This window comes from Penicillium verrucosum (assembly GCF_028828655.1).
Source record: "Penicillium verrucosum strain IBT 35672 chromosome Unknown utg000001l_segment0_segment0, whole genome shotgun sequence".
NCBI lineage: Eukaryota > Fungi > Ascomycota > Eurotiomycetes > Eurotiales > Aspergillaceae > Penicillium > Penicillium verrucosum.
The window spans coordinates 6,338,234-6,357,275 of NW_026643210.1; the positions used below are offsets into that span (position 1 = coordinate 6,338,234).

General features: G+C 51.9%; 7 protein-coding genes across 7 annotated transcripts; 4 read left to right on the top strand and 3 right to left on the bottom strand.

The window, feature by feature from the left end:
- Positions 1–503: 503 nt before the first annotated feature.
- N7516_002345 (type I iterative polyketide synthase) lies at positions 504–7,246 on the top strand (the record flags this gene model as incomplete). The annotated part of the gene is made up of 2 exons (XM_057215065.1): positions 504–5,955; positions 6,003–7,246. The coding sequence occupies 2 exons, from the start codon at positions 504–506 to the stop codon at positions 7,244–7,246; spliced, it is 6,696 nt and encodes a 2,231-aa protein (XP_057076948.1).
- A 594-nt stretch (positions 7,247–7,840) lies between these two features.
- N7516_002346 (uncharacterized protein) lies at positions 7,841–8,683 on the top strand (the record flags this gene model as incomplete). Its single annotated transcript, XM_057215066.1, has 1 exon — positions 7,841–8,683. The coding sequence occupies one exon, from the start codon at positions 7,841–7,843 to the stop codon at positions 8,681–8,683; it is 843 nt and encodes a 280-aa protein (XP_057076949.1).
- Positions 8,684–9,318: 635 nt separating this feature from the next.
- N7516_002347 (nitroreductase family protein) lies at positions 9,319–9,994 on the top strand (the record flags this gene model as incomplete). The annotated part of the gene is made up of 2 exons (XM_057215067.1): positions 9,319–9,624; positions 9,674–9,994. 2 exons carry the CDS (start codon positions 9,319–9,321, stop codon positions 9,992–9,994), a joined length of 627 nt encoding a protein of 208 aa, XP_057076950.1.
- A 588-nt stretch (positions 9,995–10,582) lies between these two features.
- On the bottom strand, positions 10,583–11,653 carry N7516_002348 (aromatic alcohol reductase; the record flags this gene model as incomplete). Its single annotated transcript, XM_057215068.1, has 2 exons — positions 10,583–11,527; positions 11,588–11,653. 2 exons carry the CDS (start codon positions 11,651–11,653, stop codon positions 10,583–10,585), a joined length of 1,011 nt encoding a protein of 336 aa, XP_057076951.1.
- A 423-nt stretch (positions 11,654–12,076) lies between these two features.
- On the top strand, positions 12,077–13,679 carry N7516_002349 (MFS transporter; the record flags this gene model as incomplete). The annotated part of the gene is made up of 2 exons (XM_057215069.1): positions 12,077–12,696; positions 12,812–13,679. The coding sequence occupies 2 exons, from the start codon at positions 12,077–12,079 to the stop codon at positions 13,677–13,679; spliced, it is 1,488 nt and encodes a 495-aa protein (XP_057076952.1).
- Positions 13,680–14,447: 768 nt separating this feature from the next.
- On the bottom strand, positions 14,448–16,112 carry N7516_002350 (uncharacterized protein; the record flags this gene model as incomplete). The annotated part of the gene is made up of 1 exon (XM_057215070.1): positions 14,448–16,112. The coding sequence occupies one exon, from the start codon at positions 16,110–16,112 to the stop codon at positions 14,448–14,450; it is 1,665 nt and encodes a 554-aa protein (XP_057076953.1).
- Positions 16,113–17,496: 1,384 nt separating this feature from the next.
- Positions 17,497–18,039, bottom strand: N7516_002351 (putative NUDIX domain; the record flags this gene model as incomplete). Its single annotated transcript, XM_057215071.1, has 1 exon — positions 17,497–18,039. One exon carries the CDS (start codon positions 18,037–18,039, stop codon positions 17,497–17,499), a length of 543 nt encoding a protein of 180 aa, XP_057076954.1.
- Positions 18,040–19,042: the final 1,003 nt, after the last annotated feature.

Here is a 19,042-nt window from a genome sequence, read left to right on the forward strand (position 1 = left end):
GTATATACCAGTTTAATTAATTGCTCTTCATTTCTATAGTTAGTCACTTTATACCCTCTCTTACTATACCAAGGGCGCCCTTGTATTGATCATAAACCTTATAAAGATAAAATTACTACTACTCTTTAGGCAGAAGGCTTTAATATTAGTCCTTATATATTATAAAGGCCCCGGCTATAGCTTGGTATTCGTCGTTGTACTACTTCGTATAGAATAACTTAATATTTTGAAACTTAGATACCTCTATCACAGTTATTTAGGTACTTTAATTTATACTAGGCATTCCAATGGCTGAGTTCGCTGATATTTTGTCCCGGATCGAGTGTCAGCTTCCTTCCGCGCGAAAGATATTGCGTGCATAGCGCTCTAAGTATCTAATCTGTACGGTATTTATAACAAGAAATGAACTGGGCCTTTTCTCTGCAACCAAATACATACCATTCATTTATTTATTTCCTTAAGTCTAGTGTATAGCGGGTCCTACAATCTCAACATTAAGCAATATGAAGCCTTCATCAAACACTCATCAAGCAACAAGTTTCATCTTTGGAGGACACATTGGCCCACAGACCAAGAACTCACTGGAAAAAGAAGTTCGGAAGATCGCCAACGGCCCAAATGGAGGATGGATACTCGATACTCTGGCCGGCATGCCACGGTACTGGGAGGCCGTGACGGAGAAGATCCCCGAAGTGACCAGCACGATGCAGGGCCCTAGCTTGCTGGCCGACCTTGAATCGTGGTTTCGAATGGGTTCTGACTCGGTCGACTCACTCGCTCCAGACGCGGAGCTCCCAGATCTTTGGCTCGGGATTCTGATGGTTGCCATTCAGTTGGATCAGTATTGGCGCTATCTGGAGAGTCGACTCGCTGACAGAGCCGTCGGCGACCTACAGGCAGAGTTAATCAAAGAAAACAAGGTCGAGGCAGTTGGGTTCTGTGCTGGCATGATTGCCGCCGTTGCCATTGCCAGCTCCCACACTCGACAAGAATTCGAAAAGTACGGCGCCGTGGCCTTGCGCATCGCGGCCCTGATGGCAGTCCTTGTAGGTGCCACCGAGGAGTGGACCAAAGCGATGGGCAAAGGCAGGTCGGTCTCGTTGGCCACAGCCTGGAGAACTCGCAAGCAGGGCGATGATCTGGCGCACATCTCGAAGCTGTCTCCCGACGCCTATATATCTGTTATCCTTGATGACTCCCGAGCTACGGTGACAGTATCAGAGCGCCTCGCACCCAAGCTGGTTCGGCAGCTCCGAGCAGTCGGCGTCACGGCCATCCAGCTTCCTTTCAAGGGGCAGCTTCACTCCCCGACGGCAGAGCGCGAATATCTCACTGAAGCCGTGATCGAAATGTGCCACTCGATGCCCGAGCTGCAGTATCCCGATGCTGCCCAGCTCGCATTGCCTATCAACCAGGTCTCGGGCCAAGAAACGGGCTTGGTTGGGATGGTCCTACGTTCTATGCTGGTGAAGCAGTTGAACTGGACCAGCACCGCTTCGAAGCTGGCGCTGAACAAGGAGGAGCTCTCACGCGTTGAATTTGGGCTCGACCGACCGCTGCCTCCACCGGTGGTGCGAGCCTTTGGTGCTAAGCTTGACTATAAGGAGGTCGATGTGCCCAAGCACCGACTACACGACAAGGGCAAAGAGCCTGTCGACACTGATTCAGTGCAAGTCGTAGAGCAGCCGCGTCAAGAAGCAGATGAAAATGCAATTGCAGTGGTGGGCATGTCGCTCAAGGTTGCAGGAGCCAACGACCTGGAAGAGTTCCAAGAGATGCTCAAGACCGGACAGTCGCAGCACCAGCTCATCACCGACGACCAGATAACGCCCAACATGATGTTTCGCGAGAAGGACCCCAATCGGAAGTGGTATGGAAACTTTGTGCGCGACCCAGATGCTTTTGACCACAAGTTCTTCAAGAAGAGCCCGCGCGAGTCGACGGCGATAGACCCCCAGGGCCGGCTTTCTCTCGAGGCCGCCTATCAAGCTCTGGAACAGTCTGGATATTTCAACGAGCTGGCTATGACAAGTGCTGCTGAGCAGGAAAGGAAGAAGCACGTTGGGGTCTACGTCGGGCTCTGCTCTTACGAGTACGATTCCAATGTCCACTGCCATCCACCCAGCGCCTTCACGACGACGGGGGAGCTCCGAAGCTTTATTCCCGGCCGGGTCTCGCATTACTTTGGATGGACGGGCCCATCGTTGACCTTTGATACCGCTTGCTCTTCGTCTACCGTAGCCCTCCACAATGCCTGCAGAGACTTGCTGTCCGGAGAGGTCCCAGCAGCGATGTGTGGCGGTGTCAATGTCTTGACAAGCCTGCAATGGACGCAAAACCTGGCCGCTGGCAGCTTCATCAGCCCGACCGGCCAGTGTAAGCCCTTTGACTCTGGTGCAGATGGGTATTGTCGAGGCGACGGAATTGCCTACGTCTTCCTGAAGAAGCTGTCAACCGCCGTAACTGATGGCAATACTGTCCTGGGGACCATTCGCTCTACGGGCGTCAACCAGAACCTCAACACCACGCCGCTCTTTGTTCCCAATGTCCCGTCACTATCGACGCTCTTCAACGAGGTGATTCGCAAGGCACGCGTCGACCCACGCGACATTTCGTTGGTCGAGTGCCACGGCACTGGCACCCCTGTGGGAGATCCTGCTGAATGGCAAAGCATCCGGAATGCCGTGGCTGGTCCTCGACGTGATACGGTTCTGCCTATTGGATCAGCAAAGGGGCACGTTGGCCATACTGAAGGCGCATCAGGCCTGGTCTCCTTGATCAAGGTGCTGCTGATGATGCGAGGCAACTTCATTCCTCCCCAAGCCAGTTTTAACACGATGAACCCCGGTATCCACGCACAGCCCTCGGACAACATGGAGGTAGTCACAGCCTTGCGGTCGTGGGCCGGAGCCCGGAAGGTGGCTCTGCTCAATAACTACGGTGCTTGTGGATCCAATTCAAGCGCGATCGTCGCTCACTCGGCGCACAAGTCTGCCAAAGCCACCCTGTCCGGTGGACAACGACTTCCCTTCTGGATCTCCGGCCTCGATGCCCGCAGCATTGCAGCGTACAGCACCGCACTGGCTCCATACCTCCAGTCACAAGACCAAGTGACAAGTCTCGCCGATGTATCGTTCAACATGAAATGGCAATCGAACCCCGGTCTGACTCAAGGAATGATCTTCAGCTGCGGTTCCTTGGATGAGCTACATGCCAAGCTTGCTCAGGCAGCCAAGGCTACCAAGGACACAGCCCCCAGTGTCGGCATTGCGCCCTTGAAGCGTGAGCGACCCGTCATTCTGTGCTTTGGAGGCCAGGTCTCGACATTCATTGGACTGGATCGCGCAGTATATGAAGGGGCAGCAGTGTTCAGGCACCATCTGGATACCTGCAATGCCGCCATCACATCTCACGGTCTGAAGAGTATCTATCCCGACATCTTCTCTAGCGAGCCATATCAGAATACTATCAAGTTACAGACTGCTCTCTTTGCCGCGCAATATGCCTCGGCTAAGGCCTGGATGGACTGTGGGATCGCTGACAAGGTGGTCTCTGTGGTGGGCCACAGCTTTGGGGAGATCACAGCCCTCTGTGTTGCAGGCGTGCTGAGTCTGGAGGACACGGTCAAGTTGATCGCCGGTCGAGCCAGGCTGGTGCAGACCGCCTGGGGGGCTGACTCCGGTTCCATGATGGCCATCGAGGCCGACGAAGCTGTGGTACAAGATTTGCTCCAGGAATCCAACGCGAACTCCGACGGAACTGCGGGAATCGCATGCTACAATGGCCCTCGCAGCTTCACCGTGGCTGGATCAACCAAGGCCATTGACGCATTTGCGGCCACGCTGCCAGGAAAGGAGGTCAAGAGCAAGCGTCTCAACGTCACCAATGCCTTCCACTCAGCCTTGGTAGAGAGCATTGTTGACCGTCTGGGGGAGGTTGGGAAGGGTGCCACCTTCCATGAAGCCGTCATCCCGATAGAACGAGCCACTGAGCATGGCGGCGACTCTACGTTGGACTGGACCTTTGTCGGCTCGCACATGCGCCAGCCGGTCTTCTTCAACCACGCTGTACAGCGACTCGCGGAGAAGCATCCTGAGGCCATCTTCCTTGAAGCTGGCTCCAACTCGACCATCACCGTCATGGCATCGCGGGCCCTTGCCAACCCTCAGCCGACGCACCACTTCCAGTCCATCTCCATCACCAACACCAACAAGGGCATCGACAGGCTCACCGATGCAACGGTAGACCTCTGGAAACAGGGCCTACGGGTGTCCTTCTGGGCCCACCACCGCCTCCAGAAGGACGAGTATGCGCAGCTCCTCCTGCCGCCTTACCAGTTCGAAAAGACACGGCACTGGCTCGAGCTCAAGTCACCAATCGAGCAAGCCATGAAGATTGTTCAAGTCCAGGATGGGATCAAGACTCAGCAGGAGCACGTCGACCCCAAGTCTCTTGACATGTGGACGTTCCTGGGCTTCCAGGAGCACAAGAAGAAGGGCAAGCTGGCTCGATTCCGCATCAACACATCCTCAGACAAGTATCAGCGTCTCTTTGCAACCCACTTCATCGCGAAGACGGCGCCCATTGCTCCAGCCACGCTCGAGATTGACCTGGCCATCGAGACCCTTTTCAGTCTTAGTCCGGAATGGAGACGTAGTGGTTTCTCGCCGATCATCCGCGACATGCTGAGTCATTCGCCCATGTGCGCCGACTCGACGCGGGAGTACTTGCTCGACCTAGAGTCACTTAATCCAGCCGAAACAGAGTGGAAATGGACCATTCACAGCACTGGGGCTTCTTCCGCCAACGACAAGCACGCCGAGGGCCGGATCGCCATGTACTCATCATCCGACCCGGCCGCTCTCCAAGAATTTGGTCGCTGGAAGCGCATTGTCACATACGCCCAGTGCCAGGCCGTTCTGGCATTGGGTCCACACGATGAGGGTGTGGAGTCCCTCCAAGGGCGCAACGTGTACCGAGCCTTTGAAGAAGTTGTCGACTTCGGGTCCGTATACCGTGGCGTGAAGTACATCGTGGGCCAGGAGAAAGGAGAGAGTGCAGGCATTGTTCATAAGCAACACTCCGGTGATACCTGGCTTGACGTCCCCAAGGCAGACTGCTACGGCCAAATTGCAGGCATGTACGTCAACCTGTTGACAGACATCCCCGCCAGCGACATGTTCGTTGCCACCGGCCTCGAGTTGGTGATGCGCTCGCCAAACGCCCAGACTGTGACGGATGGCCGGGAGAATGGCCCAAATGTCTGGCATGTCCTCGCTCGCCACGCACGTCAAGGTGAAAAGGCTTACGTGACCGATGTCTTTGTCTTTGATGCCTCAACGGGTGCTCTGGCGGAGGTCATCCTGGGCCTGCAATATGTCCGCGTCCCCAAGGCCACAATGAGCAAGATCCTGGCACGAGTGACGACGGACAAGTCGTTTGTGAGAAGCACCGCAACAGCGTCTCTGCCGTTGCCTGACCGATCTCAGCCTCGTGACGGGGCCATCGCTGCTACTGCCTCCAAGACGGCACCTCCCAAAGCAACCAAGGCAAACGTCAATAAGGCAAAACCTGTCAGTGGCACCCGGAATATCGCAAAGGAAGTTTGCAATGTGGTTGCCAACGTTTCCGGCATCGAGTCCAGCGAATTGAGCCTCGACAGCGAGATGGCCGACTTGGGTATTGATTCCCTGATGGCCATGGAAGTGGCGCGCGAGATGGAGAACACTTTCCATTGCACCCTCGACAGCACCGAAACAATGATCGCCACCACCATTCGCGACTTTGCTTCCTGCGTGTCGAATGCGTTGGCGAGATCTGGAGGTCAATACGGTGACTCGACCAGCACCGAGAGCGATTCTGTGCTCTCAGACTCTCAGGATGAAGACACCGACTCTGATATCTCGACTCCGGATGACGCCTCGGACATTACCAGCAAGAGTGAAGATCCGGTGAGTGATCCACTCCCCCAGCGATACAAAATGTTGATCGTGGCGATGTAGCAGCCCGTGAAGCAGAGGCCCTGCGTCTAGTTGAAGCCTACATAGCCGGTTGGGAGTCGCCGGCACTTGAAGACGCTAACGACTACACCGTCACCACTGGATCTGATGCTGGAGCTGTGGTGATCGTGACAGGTGCATCCGGCAGCCTGGGATCGCACATTGTTCAAGCCCTCGCCGAACGTTTCGATGTCGCAAGTGTCGTCTGCATCAACCGCGCGGTCAAGGACACGCCCCCCGAGAGCCGACAAGAAGAGGCGCTATCTTCCAGAGGCATAACACTGTCGCCGGCTGCCCGCAAAAAGCTGCAGGTATATGGAATTGACACTTCAAAAGCTCAGCTCGGTCTCTCGAACCAGGAGTACAACTGGCTGGCCCAGCACGGAACGCACATAATCCACAACGCGTGGCCCATGAGCGCTACACGGCCGCTCAAAGCTTTCGAGCCCCAGCTTCAGGTAATGCGGAACCTGTTGGATCTGGCGCACGACATGGCCCTCGGACATGAGCCGCGCAGGATCGGATTCCAATTTATCTCTTCGATCGGCGTGACGGGGTTTTCGAACGAGCCACACGTCCTCGAGGAGCCTATGGCAATGGCCGCGGCGATACCTAGCGGCTACAACGAGGCCAAGTGGGCGTGTGAGCGCATGTTGACCGACACGCTGCGCCGTTACCCGCAGCTTTTCCAGGCAATGGTGGCCCGGCCCGGCCAGATTTCTGGATCAACTGCAAGTGGCTTCTGGAACCCTGTCGAGCACTTTGCTTTTGTTGTGAAGAGTGCTTATGCACTGAAGGTCTTTCCTGATCTGCAGGGCATGCTACATTGGCTGCCCGTGGACATATCTGCCAGTGTCATGGTGGATCTGCTCAATATTGGCAGCGGCGAAGACTCAGGAGAGGTCTATCCGGTCTATCACGTCGATAACCCTGTTGGTCAGTCGTGGAAGGAAATGGTGACGGTTCTGGCGGCATCTCTGGATATCCCATCCCACGGCATCGTTCCCTTCAGGGAGTGGATCAAGCGAGTTCGTCAATCATCTCTGCCACCAGCGCAGAACCCAGCGTCCATGGGGCTGGGGTTCCTTGAGAGTCATTTTGAACGCATGGCTTGCGGTGGGATCGTGCTGGACACACAGCATTCAAAGGAGCACTCGGAAACCATGGCCGCTCAAGGGCCAGTGAGTGCTGAGGTGGTCCGATCGTATGTCTCGTCTTGGAAGACGATGGGGTTTCTTCATCATTAGAAGTGTACTTTGCGATTCTACATAGAGCACTGTTTATTATAGAATGTCAATAACAAGTACCCAGTACCCAGTCAAACCCAGTTTTAGGGGGGGATTTGGTGCCTGAATGCCTTATTTTGCACCGCTCTCCACACCGCTCTATACTTCGTATTGTAATTATTCTTACACAATATGAAGCTTTTCATCTCCATACAAATGGAGATATCTCCACTTTCTTGGACGGTTCGCAAGTCCATTTGTATGGAGATGAAAAGCTTCATTTTTGACACTTGTGAACGCCTCAGGCTACTTATTCAGGCATCTTAATTTTCTGCCGTTCTAAAATAAGGCATTCAGGCCAGAAACCTCCCTAAAACTGGGGTTTGAGTCTTTTGACCTCCTGAGCACTATAAGACTGGGTACTGAGTCATGACAAACAGCATGACTCGAGGAGATACTCCCCCAGTGTTGGTCGATAGGACGGACTATCATAACTCCAGCTAGCCCTAATGGAGTAACCACCCCCCGAGAAGAGGATATCAGACGTATAAACAGGACTCCCCGTGGACCTGAAGATCAAGAGCGAACCATTTCCTAGTACTGCATTTCAACAACATGAACAACGCAGTAACGATCCACCTACCACGCATCCTCTGCCTCCACGGCGGAGGCACTAACGCCGTGATCTTCCGGATGCAGTGCCGCGTGCTCGAAAAGCACCTTGGCCGTTCTTTTCGTCTCGTCTATGCACAGGCTCCATTCACCAGTACAGAACCCGGGCCAGATGTAACGTCGGTCTACAGAAACTATGGCCCTTTCAGAGTCTGGTTCTGTGATCACAACATGTCTAAAGTCCTGACATCCCGGGATGTCGCTATAGCGATCGACGCCAGTCTTACACTCGCCATGGCTGCCGACGACGCCAAGGGGGCTACGGGCGACTGGGTTGGCCTGTTGGGCTTCAGCCAGGGCGCGAAGGCGGCAGCTAGCATTCTTTACAGGCAGCAAAGGTGTGGAATTACCAACTTCCGGTTCTCGATTCTTTTTGCCGGTCGTGGACCTTTGGTGTGGCTCATGCCTGACCTCCCCCAGCCGCACGGTCTGGTCGACGCCGCTACACCGTTCACACACCCCTCTTCTCCCTGTCTCACTATGGGCTCTAACGAGCACATGTTGCAGCTGCCTACAGTGCATGTCCATGGATTAAGCGACCCTGGCCTGGAGAATCACCGAGACCTACTTCGGGATTACTGCGACCCGCTACAGGCCACACTGTTGGAGTGGGCAGGCGATCATCGCATGCCAATCAAGAGCAGAGATGTCGAGACAGTGGTCCAACAGATTCACCGAGTTGCAAGAGAGACAGAGACCCCGTCAGTAATGATGACTGGGAAAGGTTTCTATGGAAGATCGATCGAGAATGGCTTCTCGCTACAAACTTTGAGCATGTATATTTGAAATTTCTACGGGTGGCGTTAAAAGGGTTCATGGGACGATACCACAATATATTCTATACCACGACATATACCGCATGTCGGAGGGGTTTGCCACGATATTGTTGAGGCATTTGTGAATAGTAGGCTAGAAAGTGTGGAGAGAGTTGATTTCTATGGAGGCACGATCTGCCGACTATCTACTGAGATGTCGATGCGTGAGGCAATATAATTGAGGCCTAAGGCCACCATCACAACAGGTATACATTGTAAAGGAGTGATCACAAACACGACCGTACTTCCTTCCATTGACCAAGTGTCTCTGTCCTCTGCGGATGCATGTCAGACCGCGGAACAACATTAATCTGAATATCTTTGTTGAAGAAGTGAATAACGTCTCTCGTACTATCTTACCACCACTCAGCCCGGGGAAATGATGTTGAAGCGGACTTTCTATAGGGGCGAAAAGACAAGCTGGGGCCAAACACAGCAACTTGCTTCTCGCTTATGAAGGCCACAGTATCCCATAACGCAACAAGATCAATTTAAATCACAATGTACAGCTCATTAAACACCCTGGCGACCTCTTTCTGGCGTACAACAAGATACATAAGTCACCCAAAACGCTTCTCAAGACTCACCTACTCTCATTCTCCCAAAATGCCCTCCATCACCACCGACCAGTGGCTCGAAGCCGCCGCCTACCGTCGCAGTGTTCGTGCCTTGGGGGGAACCTCCAAGGTTTCGGATGAACGAGTTCATGAGATTGTCGCCAAAGTCCTTTCCTTTGCTCCCTCGTCTTACAATACTCAGCCCGTCCGCATCTCGCTTGCTTTCGGGAAGAAGCACGAGGAGCTCTGGAGCATCATCCTCAGAGAGTCTGAGCCGATCCTCAAGTCAATCAATCCAGGTCTCTGGCAGAAGTTGGGCCCCCTTTTCGAAGGCCATAAAGCTGCATATGGATCCGTATGTTACCACTTTGTCACTTGTCACTCAGACCATCTAACATGTGCAGGTACTCTTCTGGGAGCGCGGTGAGGCGACGAAAGAGGCTGCTGAGACGCACAAAGCAACCGGGCATATGTTTGGCGAATGGGGAGAGCATACTCAGGGCATCCACCAGATTCTTGTCTGGACTGCCTTGGAACTGGAGGGAGTCGGAGCCAATCTGCAGCACATGAACGCCATTCCACCCATCGAGGCTGCCATCAAGAGGTTCGCAGGGGTCCCTGAAGATTACAAACTCAAGGCCCACTTGAACTATGGCGATGAGCAGGCTCCTCGTCCCGAGAATCCGCCGAAACTGCCAATTACCGAGACGCTCACGATTCTGTGATCAGATTTAGATCTGGCTGAGGGGAGGCCTAATGACATGGCCTTGCAGGGTTACTAGATAGATAGCAATAGACTACGGTCTCTAATATCTGACTCTTTAGACCGCCCAGAGCACAGTGGGGATAGTGGATTTGACAAGTAAGCCTTTGCTAGTAAGCCTCTCACTTCGTAGTTAGACGAACGCGTTGCTATTCTAAGTGTCTACATATGTCTCCTTGGAAAGTCCCGGGCCACCTCATATATACCCATGTTGACTTAGTAGATACTTACGTCTTACTATATTAAAACCACGAACTCCGCTCTGCACATAAAAAAGGGAAGCAGAAAAAGGCTTGATCTAGACACTAAATATCCCCCAATGACCCAGAGGGAGGCCCTTCGGATGGTACTAGGACGTACTACCAATCTATTATACAGTATAGCTGCTCGTTGGGAAGATAAGATTCATGAGAAATTAATTCTGTTAGCTAGAGCGTTCTAATAGGCCAGCCACGGTGGCTCGTCGCGGCCCATGGCTAGTTAAATATGACTAAGGATAGACCTCAGCTACCTAACTAGCGAGTCAACGGGAGACAGTGTAACAACATCTCTACGAAGCCATGCGCTCCGCACGGCTCTGCAACGCCTTGACCATATCAATGCCGACCTGGGTAGCCTCGTCCAACTTCTCCTCCGGCAAGCCCAATAGCTCGTTCTGTGCCTTGTCAGAGTGGTTGCCGGCATCCTCCGGGAAGAAGGCTCGGGCGTAGAGCAGCTTAGCAAACCCAGCCATGTTGCCGGTCTTGACCAACCCCAGACCATCTGCGTATCGCTTGTGGGTATCCTCCTGGGTGATGGTCCAGTCGGCATCGGTGGTGCCAGTCACGCGCTTGACACTCTCAAACATCTCGTTCTGATTGACGACAAAGCTCTTGAGGTAGACGGGCTTGTTGAGCCAGCGAGAGAGAGTCAGAGTCTTGTCGTTTTCGTCATCCGGAAGCACCTTCAGGCTGAGCACAGTCGCAACAGCGCGCCCGACCTGGGCCAGAGTGGAGACGGAAGTCTTGGTGTTACCATCGCCGTAGATCGTCAATTCTTTCTTGTCAAAGTCGAATCCGAAGCGCGCCGACCCACCAGCCAAGCTGTAGTCGTACCAGAACCCACAGCAGACGGTGATCCACTGCATACCCAGCTTCTCGATCTCGTCTCGGCTGGCCTGGGCCACGGGTCCGAGCATAACATCCTGGCCGAACTTGACATGCTCAATGTCGCCGGCGTATCCGTTAGGCATGATGTAGGGGACGCCTGCCTTGGCGGCAGCCTGGACGAGCTTGCTGTGTGTGTCGCGGGGCGCAGTAGGGGCGACAGTGATAATGAAAAACTGTTGGCCCTTGAGGGCATCAACAATAGAGGCCTCATCGCTGTAGTCGACGGGGGCGACAATGACACCCTCAGGGAGTTTGTTGGAGCTGTCTTTGCGCGAGAGGGCAGTGACAGTGTGCTTCCCAGTTTTAAGGAGAGCGGCAGTGAGAACAGAGCCAACGGTACCTCCGGCCTAGTAAGTTTGTTAGCCTCATAGTCTCATTCTGTATTGTACTTGGGGAGGGTTACATACACCGACGATGGCCACTCTCTCAATGGCGTTGGTGGAGCCGGCGGGCTGATCCTTAGCGTATGCCATTTTGCTTGAGTGAGATGTGTTTGAATTGATCTGGAATGGATTGAAGGATTGAATATATCAAGAGTCAAGTGCAGCTGAATCTGATTAATTTATATTAATTCCGGCTTGTGATCTCCGCCGCAGCAGCCGCCGCAGCAGCCGCACTGCGGCCTGAAACTCCGCAACTCCGCAATCGCCGCGCTCAACATGGTAACTCCGCAATAACCGCACGATGTTCATCCCGAGCGGCGTTAAGTTGTTGAATGAAGGAACCCCATTTCCCCCAGTCTCAGATGGCCGAGTGTGGTCTAATCATGAATCGGAGACAGATTTGACTCGAGCACAGCCTCACGATCAAACATACTCCATCCTTTTCTAAAGCGAGTCTACTAGGACTCGCTCCCCAGGCTCGTGGTTGTCAAGAAACATCATTTCAGAGTGAAAATGACCTCTGAACAGCCATCACAAGCGCTACCCAGCGAACCTGAAGCCCCGAGTGAAGTTCCAGAAGACTGTGAAGACTGCGAAGACCGTCAGTACAGTGAAGATGATTCCAAAATCAAGCGTCCCAAGTCCCTCCCCAGGGAGGTCCTCTTTGTCGCCATCATCTGTTCCTCGCAGCTTCTCACTCAAGCCGGCCTTGCCCTCAGCATCGTCCCTCAACACATCATCGGACGCTCCTTTGGCATCGACAACCAACCTGGTAAGCTGAGCTGGTTCTCCTCTGGATACTCTCTCACTGTCGGCACCTTCATCCTCATCGCAGGCCGCTTCGGTGATGTCTTTGGGCACAAGCCGTTCTTCGTAGGCGGCTATGTCTGGTTTGCCTTGTGGTCTTGTCTCGCCGGTGTTGCTGCGTATAGCGGGCCCAGCTTCTTCATCTTTTGCCGTACCATGCAGGGAATCGGCCCGGCTTTCCTACTCCCCAACGCCATCGCTATTGTCAGTCGCTGCTACGACCCGGGCCTTCGTCAAAACATGATTTTCTGCCTGTTCGGGGCCACTGCTCCTGGCGGCTTTTTGCTTGGTGCCGTCTTCTCCAGCCTGCTCTCGCAGAGACTCTGGTGGCCTTGGTCGTATTGGGTCCTGTCCTTTACGTGCCTCTTGCTGGCTGTCTTGGGCTTCTGCGTACTTCCCGCAACCCCACCCCCCGAGAACCCCGGAGTCTGAAAACTCCAGTGTCTGGAAGCGCATCGATGTCGGGGGCTCCGTCACCGGTGTAGCCGCCCTCGTCCTTTTCAACTTTGCCTGGAACCAAGGCCCCGTGGTCGGCTGGACGACACCATATACCTACTCCATCATGATCATCGGCATCCTCGTCTTTATTGTCTTCGTCCTGATCGAGAAGAGAGTAAGCCACCCGCTGATTCCCTTCGGTGTCCTGCGCTTCGATTCCCTCTTCACACTAGCCTGCGTCAGCGCCGGCTGGTCCAGCTTTGGCATTTTCGTCTTCTACACGCTGAACCTCCTCGAGGTCCTCAGGGAGCAAACGCCCCTTCTCACATCTGCACAAATGACCCCCATCGCCATAAGCGGGATATTTGCTGCGGGCGCCACGGGCCTACTTCTCAACAACTTCCGCGAGTCGACAGTTATGCTGATCTCCATGACCTTTTTCCTCATCGGGGGTGTCATCTTCGCGACGATGCCTGTAGACCAGATCTACTGGGCGCAGACGTTCGTGGGGATCATTGTCCTTCCATGGGGAATGGATTCGTCGTTTCCTGCTGCCACGATTATCCTGAGTCGAGCTATGCCGCGCCAGCATCAGGGTCTGGCTGCGTCGCTGGTGACTACATTTGTCAACTATTCCATCTCCATTGGGCTTGGTTTTGCCGGTACTGTCGAGAGCCAGGTCAATGGCCAAGGGAATAATGTCTTGCAGGGCTACCGAGGGGCGTTTTATATGGGTGTTGGGCTCGCCGGGTTAGGTGTAGTTGTTGCCCTGCTTTTCTGTTTGGTGGAACGGTTCCATATCAAGTACGGGCGACGAGATATTGATGTGAAGCTAGGAGAAGAGAGAGAGAGCAATTGTATTGGTTGCTAACTGCTAAGAGAGAAGGGGAAAAGAAGAAGAGGGAGAGGAGACTGCAGTCCTGTCTCATAGGGCCATGTGCACCCTGTCACAGAGGGTCAGGTGACACCACCATAACAGATATGTCACTTTCACACAACTCTCTTATTGGATAATATTGCCAGCAGTAATTCGATCATCAAAAAGTTCAAATGCCTGATTTTGTAGGGTTAATGCCTGGATGTGCCTGAATTCTGTCTTATTTAGACTAGTATAACTAGATTAAGATACCCTGAAAATCTGTCTGTATTGCATCGTATGACAAGAAACCCGCTATTTCAACAATCTATAGTCACTACGCGAAAGTGTTAACACAGGTTCTGCCAGCTGGTTATCCACCAACAAAACTAAGGGGTGAATGGCGTTATGTCAAATAAAGGAGGCGGTATGATTAATCGGAAAGGCGGTAGCAATTTTGCGGAGTCCACTGTATCTACCTAGGTACCTAGGTATGGACCTCGGGATGGATCCATGGATGCGGATATCGATGACTAAAATAACTACATAACTACCTACCTAGGTAATGTAGTAATGGTACAGAACAAATAGAGGAATTGAATTACAACAATACAAATTGAAATTAACCCGAATGCTTTGAGGGGGCGGTGAGAAACCGCGGCCAGTCAGTATCAAGATAGAAAGGGTGCAAGAAAAGACCGATTCGCAGGAAATGCTGGTTTAGATCTCATTAATACAATAATGTTTCATTATATTCCTTGAAGTGTGACTTCTACTGTTAATTTACATCTGCATGTCGGGAAACATCGACAAATCTGGCTCCACGAGAAACTGGTCCCAGTCCACCCCCCAGCCAACAAGATCTGGCACAGCGGTGTTGGGCTCGGGTTCCGGTGTTTGAAAGGCTTCGTATCCTGCCTCGACAGCTTCCAGCTGCAAAAGTTCCTTTCGTTTCTTCGCTATATTAAGACTGAGAAGATGTCGTGCTATAGAGAGTGCCTGTCGGGTGAGTGTTGTATCCGTTGCCCTGGCAAGATTCTCTAGCGTCTTAAAAGCAGTAGGAATGTGAGCGGATGAGGCTGGAGTGTCGATGGCCAATAAGATACAAGCATATTGGAAAACACTGCCGATAACATTCCATAGTAGACGGCCTTGGCTAGCGAGCTGCTCAGCTGCCTCTAGTCCATCCCTACCGATATCGATGACAACCTGGATGGTTTCATCCGCGATGCCTGCGTTGAACTGGTAGATACGTCGATAGAAACAGAATGCGAGGTCCGCCTTGGTGGCGACCAAGAACGGATGCGTGAAACGTAGTTTGTTCAATGCCGTAAGACGCTCGGAGAGCTCCTCCCTTGGAGATAGAGGCTGGGAGTCAAGTTGGAACGGAGAGTTCGGCGACGGGATAATCTGGATGATTTTTACGAACTGGTCAGCAATAGATCCTGGGATCGTACTGATCGCCTGCGTAGTCACGGCTGTAAATATTACTGCCGACCGATCGCACTCGTAGGACAGCATCTGGTGTCCGGCCCATAGGATCCAGAAGATACGCCTCAGCCGGTCCGCATCATGGCCAAGAGTAGTAGCGGCACCAGCGACGGACGCTATGCGTTGGATGTTTTCTTCTTTATGCAGCCCGACGACTTCGCAATGGTGCATAAGAGTACAGGAGGCGACCCAGGCACTACTAGACCGCCGGGTTGTGGCTCGGAGATAGAATAACCGCATGCCCCACGCGATGATATGATCGACGCTCAGTATCCGCATCGAGGCCGGATCATCGAGAATAGCTTTCGCGTACTGCAGTAGTTCCGACTCGCGGGAGTACCTGACTGAAGAGAGGAAGGATCCGACTGCAGCAATACCAGCGGCTATAGCACCAAAGGCGACCGGCGGACTGCCGGGCCCATGATAATACTCGTAACAGCGCTGAGCATAGATCCCAGGGTCAATAACATCTCCAATGGAGCCCATTGCAGAGAAGTACACGCCCGAGTAGAAGGCGAGGTTATCCTCGGAGATCAGGTTGCCCAGCAAACCATACGCGTTGGAAGCTTCTTCTGGGCGGATGCCAAAGTTGTACGCCGTTGAATTGATCTTGGGAGGGTTGTTAGACCCGAGAGCCAGGCCTAATATATGCGGGAAGGCCATGGCTGCCGATGCGCCGGTGTACCTGGACTTTTGCTCCTCGAAGATGCCGGGGCTCTTGCCAGTGGACGGGCTGCCTTCATTTTCCACGGGGGGTTGGATCTGCATGTTACGTCCCTCGAGAACAGCGAGCTTGGCCACTGGGGGATCTGCAGTCCCGGTGATGTCGTCGTCGTACCTGCATTTATACTGGTAGGTGGAGCACGTTCCACACGGATACTCGCCATCGCATTTTCGCTTGCGCTGGTGGCACGGATTGCAAGCTTTTCGAGCACGCTTGCGCTTGTTTGTGGGCATATTGATAGAGGACCTATGTAGTAGAGATTCAGATGAAGAAACAATACGTGTAGATTCTCATGAAGTAGAGTGGACAGACGAGAGAAAATGAGAGAGAGAGAAGGGGACAAACTAACAAACTATCTAGTTAGTACTATATGCGACGTGCGTGTCCCATATGGGGCTTGCTGCCTGAGGCATAATCAGGCACCTAACAGTCTAGTATCAAGTGTTTCATCTTCATCCAAAAGAACTCAAAGTTCAGGAGCTACCTACCTAGGTATCAGCCACGTGACTAAGTCACGTTATGATAACAAGCCATAGACTTATTTCCAAGGTTCCAGGCTTAGGGTACCTTTTATATTCATGACGTCAAGAATGCCAACACTCCTACAACTTCTCAACGATCCTTCCCAAGGCTACAACCTCGACGTTTCACGATTTTCGTTTCCTCTTTCCCACCTTTCTTCACTATGTCTTGTCCAAATTCATCGCCTCACCAACCTGGTTCCTCCACGTCCTATCTTCCGGAAGCTAACTACGATGAAAATAAACAAATCATTACTCCCCATCCAAGTCTCCGCTGCGAACATTCCAACTACCGTCCGTGTTTACTCAATCATCCAAAGCCTCATCCAGCCTGGCCAAATTGATTATCCTGATCTACTCGTCATTACCCAGCTAAAGCTAAATGTCGGTATGCAACTATGGCAGAAATTTGAACACCTTGAATCACCAGCACTCCGAAAGTCCTTTAATCCTAACACTAGAAACTTGACGATCAAAATGCCTACACCGATACATAATTGTGCCCTGACTTGGTTCTAAGACGCACGAGACAAGTGGATAGAAGCCGGGCTTCTGACCACGGCCGAGAAACGAGTGATGAAAGCCTAAGTGGCGGATAGGATTACCCTCACACGGGGCGTTTATGCTAATTCTAATTCTCGGAAAGAACCAGATGTGCGGGCGACTAAGTATGCCACTGGCATATAACTCTGTCATTGGGTATTGTATTACCTACAACAGTCTACACTACAAAGATTCACCCACCCCTAAACTAGCGACCAACAGATCTGCCAATCCAGTTCAAATTCAGTTCAAATTCAGTTCAGATTCAGTGCAGATTCTTACGAATGCTCACCACCTAATGAGCAAATCATATCATCCATTCATCGATGCATAAAATTCCGCATGTGCGCATCTATCAATCGTCGAATAAAGTGTGGGCCAGTTCACTACATGAGAAACAGATAATCGGATAACAGGAGTTGAGAGTGTACGTTACGTACAATCGCCTAAACCGGAACCCTTATGCTCTCTAATGAGGCAGGCGGCTGGAATGAATGTATAAACACCATTGGTCTCTGCTTTATACAGTCCTCGATGATAATAAATTATTAGACTAAGCCACCAATGAAATAGCCTTCTCAAGCACATTCCGGTCATTCTGAAAGCTCAATTTCTGCACCGCTTCCTCCAACGGAAAGAACGTGGGCGTAAACTCCTCCTCCCCCTCCTCAGACCCAACAACAACCCCCTCGTCCAATGCAGCAATATACCACCAGATAATCTTCACATCATTCCCCTTCTCCCTGCCCAGCTGCCGCATAATAACCATAAACGGCTCCGTCAGATCAGCGTACGAGCGAGGCGTGTCGGGCATGTGGCCCTGTTCATCAACGGGAGGGGCACGTGTATTCATCGTGACGGGGTGCAGATGAGCTTTGTACCCTGTTTCTTCTCTTGCTTCGCGCAGGGCGGCTTCATGACGTGACTCTCCGCAGTTGCGGCGGCCTTTTGCGATCATCCATTCGTTCTTTGCCCGGTAGTGGATGAGGCAGACGGTTTTCTTTGAGAGGTTGGTGAGGTCGAAGACAATTGCGCCGCAGCTTTCGACGAATTGTTCTGAAGTGCATTGGGTGGTTGCGTTCGGTGAGGTTCCCATGGTGGATAGCTACAGGTTGGTTGGTATAGTTGGAGCAATAAAAGAGATGATAGTCACGGTGATGTATTTATTGGGGTGGGAAGATGCTAAATTCATAGTGGCGATGTAAATTTAGTTGCAACGTACCATCCAAACTTTGCAAACAGAAAGTAATAGACCCCAAGTGTCGATGCTGTTTTCACAGTAAAGCTAAGCTTCAAGATTGATTCTTCCATACAACATAGATTTATGACGAATGGGGTGGGGAATATATTTTCAAACTCTTCATATAATTGGACCATCGATACATTCACCCCGCACCAGAAGTTCTTAAGCCAAAATCTGACTATTTCGAAGATTTGTCTTTGTTTCTACAACTTTGAAACTCCAAAACTATATCATGGCAAAGGTTCGGTTTTCGTGAAGTCTTAAAAGTTTCTTTTGATTCTGAACACTAATATTTATCTAGTCAGTAACGATTACATTTGAGGATATAGATTCGTGGCAAAGTAAGAGAGAAAATGTCGATAGGTAAATGAAAGTCAAACTGAAAGGTGGAATAGTGCAGCTGACATACCTGAAGCATTTTGGACAAACACACTGGAACCTCGGTGTATCCTTCCACCAGATCTCTGCCCCCTATCATATTTGGTGTAGAGTATGTGTGTTCTCCGTTATTTCGAAAGGATTATCTGACATGGACTATACAGACTCGATGAAGACGCCGTCGAGGAGTTGAGAAACTTGGGTGGAGTACTGGTGCACTATCCAGACGGAGAGGAAGATTAGAGTCTATTACTCATTTAAAATAGGCTGCTGGTCATGTAGCTGAACAAAAAACACATTTGCTACGCTGTCGATCTTGCGAGGCTGCCAGCCTTTTTCTCTTGAACATAGACACCTCTGATTGGCTAGTTCGTTCTGTATGGGACACACCGCAGTTGCGATGTTCATCTATGTTGTATTCTCATTTTCGGCTTACCCACAAGGTATTGGAAAGATTCTATCTTATATTCTGCAATCC